The sequence below is a fragment of the Symphodus melops genome, assembly GCF_947650265.1.
Source record: "Symphodus melops genome assembly, chromosome: 18".
In the NCBI taxonomy this organism is placed as follows: Eukaryota; Metazoa; Chordata; class Actinopteri; order Labriformes; family Labridae; genus Symphodus; species Symphodus melops.
In genome coordinates, this window is record NC_136708.1 from 22,268,809 (window position 1) to 22,275,839 (window position 7,031).

The 7,031-nt window shown below is 45.0% G+C and overlaps 1 protein-coding gene across 3 annotated transcripts in view; it reads right to left on the reverse strand.

Annotated features, from left to right (window-relative positions):
• col11a2 (collagen, type XI, alpha 2) overlaps positions 1-3,977 on the reverse strand; it is a 40,061-nt gene extending 36,084 nt beyond the window's left edge. Inside the window, exons 1-2 of one of the 3 annotated variants that reach the window (XM_079367977.1) lie at positions 3,676-3,977; positions 2,888-3,036 (exon numbers count right to left, since the gene is read on the reverse strand). In XM_079367977.1, coding sequence (XP_079224103.1) covers positions 2,888-3,005 — 118 coding nt within the window. In that variant the 5' untranslated portion in view covers positions 3,006-3,036; positions 3,676-3,977. The remainder of the gene's footprint in view (positions 1-2,887; positions 3,037-3,675) is intronic. The other 2 variants (XM_079367972.1, XM_079367973.1) reach the window with 2 other exon arrangements.
• Positions 3,978-7,031: the final 3,054 nt, after the last annotated feature.

The following is a 7,031-nucleotide window of genomic DNA, read 5'->3' on the forward strand; positions in this document are numbered from 1 at the left end:
TCATGACTACATGGATAATGCTCACAGCTTGTCATGGTGGTGGATTTATAATGGCTGATGAGAATGAAAGAATATCTCCTGGACAGATGACACCTGACTGAACCGCATCAGGAGAAACAAAGCACAGGTTTAAAACAAAAGAAGGAAAAGGGGAGAATATGCATGTGAGTCACTACAAAGCAGGGTGTCATTTACAGGGCACGTTTGAGCTGTCGGACTCATCTGATCAGCAGAAGCCTGAAATACCACACACTCCTCGACAGTCAGAGGAATGAACTGTCAAAGGCCTGCTCATGGCCCCACACAGGAGCTCTATTCAGGAGCAGAGAGAGAGAGAGAGAGGCAGGGGGGGCAGAGGGGTTAGGTTGAGCCAAAGTATGACAGACTGCCCTTTGAGGAGGCTCTGCTTTGAAATGAGGCTGAGGAACATCCATGTCAAGAAAATATTGCCCTCTGATTTCTCCTCCTTTGAACAAACTGTGCTTTCATGGCTCTCTGCAGGCTGAGCCTCGACTCATTCTCCCGCCGACGAGGAGGAGGAGAGAATCAACATGAAAGATTCTGACCACTTTCTTCTCTAATTCGGTCTTTCACTGCTTGGGTGGGGCGCTGTTACAGTTTACTCCAACATCTGCCGCCTGCGCTGCACTGCGCTCACGTGCACGCGCACAGACGCTCCTTCTGGCAAACTGCGCGCAAGTCCGTTACGCACGTGCACACGCAGGTACATTGACTGTTAATTTGCCTCACCCTGACATTCACGCATTATTATGATGAAAAAAAGGAAGCATTTCCTGCGCGCGCAGCACCTCAATTAGCATATTTAGGAATAGACTGGTCGAGGTGTTGCACACAGAGGTACATTCACATATATGGAGCATACATTTCCACACCCTGAGCTGGGAGAAAACATCCATAGCTTACAGACGCTTATATATACACAACACACACACACACACACACACACACAGAACTGTACAAAGCGCACATAGACACGGAGACACTGGACGCTTTCACTCTCAGACCTGTGCGCCCTGGCTGCTCCGCCGCATAATAACCTATTCATAACAGGCAGAAATGTCTCAGGCTTCCGCCTCCAAAACACACACGGGAGACGACGGGAAGGTGCAATCACCTCTCGCAATCTGAAATTGGAAACGGGGCCAAAGAATACACTGGAGGGGGGCAATTTATGTCACAAAAGCCCCATTGGCCTTTAAGCTGTGCTCACAAGTTCTCCAGAAGAAGAAGAAGAAGAAGAAGAACGAGTCATTGATCACAAGTGAAACTTGTAAAGGTAACTTCTCAAACACGGGGAGTGTAAAGTGAAACTTCAGAGGGGTTTCTGTTTCAGACCTGCAGGATCAATGAAGCCAAACTTCTAACAAACTCGTAACAATGGCGTCCAAATAAATGAAAGCTGTTTCATCAGAGACTCATCTAAACGTCACATTGATGACTCTTAGATTTAATGCTACATGTTGTTTGTGTTGTCTTATATCTGAGTGTCCTCAGTGATTGGCTACCTGAACTGATCTGGACTCAGGTGAATCAATGCAGCCTCTGTGTTAAAAATAACTCCAGCCCTCTAGTGGTTGATCCGGGAACTGCAGCGCATACAGATCATTCCTTTGGTCGAGTTCATCTCTAACCTGAGAGCGAGGGGAGGATGGGCAAACCTGAAGAAGACTATAAAGAAAGGAAACTATGCTAATATGGAAAATATCCGTATGACTGCACGTGCCTTTTTTTTAATCACTGATACAATAAAAACCAACACAGCCTGTTGATCTGTGGGGAAAAAGACAGCTTAAAGTCACATCCTTCAAACTGGGCTGAGAGACCCCTCCTCCTCGGACAGTGAGGGGGGGACTGGTGCACAGGCTGAGCTGGTAAACCTTCAGCCCACCTCAGTCTGGATCCTCAGCCCACTTTCATCTCAAACAAAGTTCAACTGAAATTCAGAAAAGCAATCTGCCAAACAATATTTCATAAATCTTTATGTAAGGCAGGCAAATCTCCTTAAAAGTGACCTGTGCAGCTTTTTTTGTTGTTGTTGTTGCACCGTCCTACCCTATGCCCCCCAGCTGCGGACAGGGCGCGTGCACAGAGGTGCGTAAAATGAACACCGTCTTGATCTGGATCCTCGACAGTGAAATTATGATTAAAGACGAACAAAAGAAAAAAGTCAACAGCTAAAATGCTCAACAATCCCCTGCATGACTGAACTGGGATGTTCGTGGCTCGACACCTGTCATGGAGAGGGAGGCAGTCAAAGATAGAAACAAATATCTTTAGGATGATTTTAAAGCCATGAAGAGGACAGTTGTGATCTCTCCTGTCTGTGATCATCACTCTAAAGCTTCATCACCTTTGTCAGCTTCCAGATGGACAAAGCAACTGTTTTACTGCTGTCACAAATCATTGAAAAACACCACTCCTGTCACCATTTTCGAAGTTTTCTTAAAGGAATGAGCTACTACAGATCTCCTTAACCTCCAGGTCCATTATCGGACACTCAGATTTCTCTTGCATCAGTATTTATTGAGATCAAGACTTTTCGGAACCAGGGAGCAAAAACATCTCAAGATGTTTTTTTTCTTTTTTTAAAGTTTTTTTTTTAGAAATCTGACATCTACAGAAAGACAGGATAAAAGATAATGAAGGCACTCCTCAGTCTAAGACCTAATTCTACATTTGAATTCTGCGGGGTTGTCAACACATTTCTCTGTAAAGTCGCAGAGACCGTCAGGTGCGTGAGTTGCTGTCAATCATTACGCACGCTGATTTTTTGAGACTTTTGAAAACGCAAAGTGAAGAAGTAATCACACTATGTTGTGTTAAAGCGCACGTGAAGCCACACAGGGGTTCAGGGAAACGGTCTTACCTGCACGAGCCACGGTGGTTTGGCACACAGCGAGCGCCACGATCACCAGGGCAAAGGATGAGAAGTCCATGCGCCATGGTCTCCGTTTCTTCCTGAAGGGAGAATCTCCAGTATCCATAGTGTCGCGGTAGTTTGCCGGCCTCGCTGAGCTGTAAATGTAGGATGTGGTGGAAGTTATCCTCTCACAGAAAGCCAGCCGACGAGAGGTGATCCGACTGAACCTTCTGCGAGGCAGCAGACAAAAAGGCACTCCTCTGGAGACGTCTCTACCACTCTGAGTTACCTATGTCTGTCACTTTTAACGCACAAAACCTGAACACTGAAGGGGTCTGGGGTGAATAGATATCTTTAATTTTAACGTTTAACCCCTTAGTGCTCGAGCCCCATTGAGTCAGACTGGGTACAAGTACCCAAAGTGGAGAGAGCAGCAGAGAGAGACCTGGAAGCACGCTCTCTCTCCCTTCTCTCTCTTCCCCTCTTTCCTTCTTTACTTACACACTTACTCCCACGAAGTGTGTGTGTGTGTGTGTGTGAAGAGAGAGAGAGGGAGAAAGAGAGAGAGTAAGAGAAAGGAGAGAAGAGGGAGAGGGAGTGAGAGGGCGTGCGTAATGATGCCCTCAGATCTACGTGTACGGAGCAGCTTCTGTGAGTGAGGCTGAACCTTTTTAAGAAGTATTTCACTTTCTGCCTTCACTTTACAAACTCACTATGACAATTTCAGTGAACAACTCGTCTCGGAATCAGTAAAGAAACAATCCTGATTTAGTTTTTAAAGTATTTGTCTTTACCTTTTATTCTTCGTCTTTAATCTGCTGCATTAACAGATCTGACTTTATAAACCAGGATGTAACACTTCAGGTGAATGGATGCAGCAGCTCCACTGAGAGAGGAATGAGCGTTCAGCCAGCCAATCAGACTTCTGTCCGCGCGTGTAGCCACGCCCCCTTTCAGCCTCGCTCAGAGCTGTCCTCTCGCTCTGATTGGTCGGTTCCACGTGGTCCTTGTTTTGCAGCATCAGCTCAGGTGCGCGTGCAGAGAAAGACCAGAGATCATTTTATTATCAGTCTGTAATTTATGATCAATCAGTTAAAAACATTTTAAAACTCTAATCCATCAAAATCAAAGAATCAAGTATCATTCATGTTCAGAGCCCTCACCTGTAACACCCTGCAGCTCAACCAACCAGGAACCAAGACCCTGTCCTGTCAGGGTCTCGTCCAGGTCTGACTCCAAAACAGGAACCTTCTCTTCCTGGTCCAGGTGCAGAATGAAAAATGTTCGTTTTTATGATAAAGCTTCATTTTGATTTGAGTTTCAGTCGATAAAACCTTTTTTTTTTTATTAAGTTTTTTGTCAGTTTACGATCATCAGCTTGCTTTAGACATCCTATGGAGTACGGTGGCTGACAAGGCCCACTAACCTGCGAAAAGACGTACAATAGGAAAAAAAACTGCAGCAAATTTAGAGAAAATATTCATTCAACAAATGTACATAAATATCATTTTAACAAAGAGAGAAGATGTCTAAACCAGCACTGAGATATTCCACCCACTTCATCCAGAATCAGACAGATGTGTTTTCCCAGACAAGCTGATGTTTCTGTTCCTGGAAAAATACCAAATGACTTCAACAGAAACGTGAAACTCAAAGAGACATTCCTTTCATAATTTGAAAGCAGCTTTCAGATCTCTACCTGTCATAAACACTTCACAGCATCTTTCTGCTTCTCAGAGCGCTGCCTCGTAAAACATGCAGCCCGTGGTTACTCTCTTTCTTTGAGTGCAGACGCCACAGAGCAATAATTAAACTTAATTATCCCTCCACGCTTTATATCACTCACTACCTTTCATTTCCTCCCACTAAAGTCTGTCTATGTTTCTGAAGGGGGGGGGGGGGGGGGGACTGTAACCCCTCAGAGACAATCAATTATACAACACACGTTTAGTTCTGACGATCTTTGCTGCCAACTTTGACTTTAAATAAGAGACACGAGACAAATGTGTCAGCCAGTTCAGGTGTCTCTGTTTTAAAGAGACGACAGGAGCAGAGACACAAACTGCACTGAGACGAGCAGTTAAATCGTCTCTCAGATCACCAGGTTCACGTGTGTGTTGGTTATACAGACTGAACATGAACATCTAAACATCAGAGTCAGTCAGTCTGATCAGATCCACAGCTCATGAACGTAAAACTACAGGATGTAAAAACAATCAGCTGCTAGTGCTGCTAAAAGTGTGACGCTAAGAAAGAAACGTCTGAGAGCTCTGACTCGAGATAAATATTAAAAAGGACTTTTGACTGTTAGAGACGGGACAGTGGACAGAGTCAGGAGTGACAGGTCGGGTTTGAGTCCACGTGGAGGACTTGAGCCTCTGTGCATGAAGCGTGGGAGCTAACGTGCTAACGTGCTAACCTGAAGGCGCGTACTTTTCAAAGAGAGGTCCATCATGATGTGGAATAAAGGGAGTGAAGCCACCGATTATAACATATAAAAAACATGTGAAGGACCACGTCTAGATTCAGATTCATGGATGATGTTTAAGTTTGATCAGTTCTCTAGACTTTGGTTTTAATCTAAATAATTAAACAGATCTTTTTTTAAGAGGACAAATCTGTCCTCAGGTTTTCCCAAAGATGGACTTGGAGGGAGTGCGGTAGCTTCAGGGTCTCATTTAGCACATTAAACTGAGAGCTGTCCTGTTAAGCCTCTGTGTTTAAGCTGTGGCCGAACATGCTCATTACTGTCTCCAGAATAAACTGCACAGTACGCTTTGTCCACTGGATGCTAAATCCAGAGGGACACGCTGGAATGATGATGTCCATGTTCCAGGTTCAGTGGAGCAGCACCATGATGTCCCGCTAGTTAGCATACAGCTGCTGCCCTGTCATATAGAACTACAGGGGAGAGCTTTGATGGAGGCTGAATGACAAGGAGCGGCCGCTGTGTGATCACCAGGCCGCCGTACAGAGCGCAGATTGATACCTGTGTGTAAGAACAAGAGGAGCGTATAGAAGTTCATGTCCCGGATAAAGCAGCAGAGCTGAGGAGACGAGTCAGAGATGATCAAACTAAAAACTTCACCTGTCGTTCACCTGAGCTCGTAGCTTCTCTCGACCTTTATTTTTCCACTGCGATGTTTTTTGTACTAACTCAGAAAGTCCAGGAAATGCTCGCTCACTGCGGCAGCTCGGGCTTTTTATTTTGGCTTTCCTGACACAGTGGATCGAGTGTATGTGTGTGTGTGTGTGTGTGTGTGTTTTAAAGTTTAAACCAGAGGGTTTGGATGTGGCCTCCTCGTGCTGAAAGTAGATGCCACAAGTTGTAAAAAGAGACACCCCAAGAGACGTGTGTGGTATGTGTTTGTCCTCCACTCGGCACATGTGTGAGTGTTTCTCATGAAGTTGTTCCTCCTGCTCCATCAATGACTTTATACACGACGTGCCAGAGACCTTTACTCTTCTTACAGGAAACTGAAGAGTCAATATTCAGCTTTATTAACTGTGATGATGCATCAGTGAGCAGGTTTATATGTATTTTTCACATTTCTGCAGGGTTTTGTTCGCAGGTGTTTTCCTCTTCCTATGATCACTTTATTTGAAATCTTCTGTGTGGTGGATCAAAGTCTGATGGATGAAGTGAAAGCGGAGCAGGCTGCTGTAAATCAAACAGGAGGGTGGGTTTTGTAAAGCAGAAGATAAATGTAGTTATGGTGTGTTTGATGTGAGATGAGCTGAGTGTCTCCTGAGCTTTAATCCAGCGGACTGTGAGCGTCTCTTTCTTAAAGCAGGTTCATGACAGCCGAGCTGCAGAAACTCAAACTGTCACATTCAAGTCGAGCAGCGTTCAGTCTGTGTCGCCTCAGGCTGCAGACTCGTTTAGAAATGATCATCTCTGAAGCTGAATCAGCAGGAAAGACACATCGCTCCAAGCAGCAACATGTGGAAGAATCTCTCTTTATAATCTTGTGTATGAGTTTATTCTGATCCACGTAATCTGCTGAGTATCCACATTATGAAGCGACCACAGAGTCCTCTGACAGGAGCTGCATGTAAGCTCCCCGTCCACTGAGGGCGTGATGAGCTGACTTCATAGACAGGTGCAAAATCGGATTTATGTGCACCCTTCAATTACACAATTAAGCTC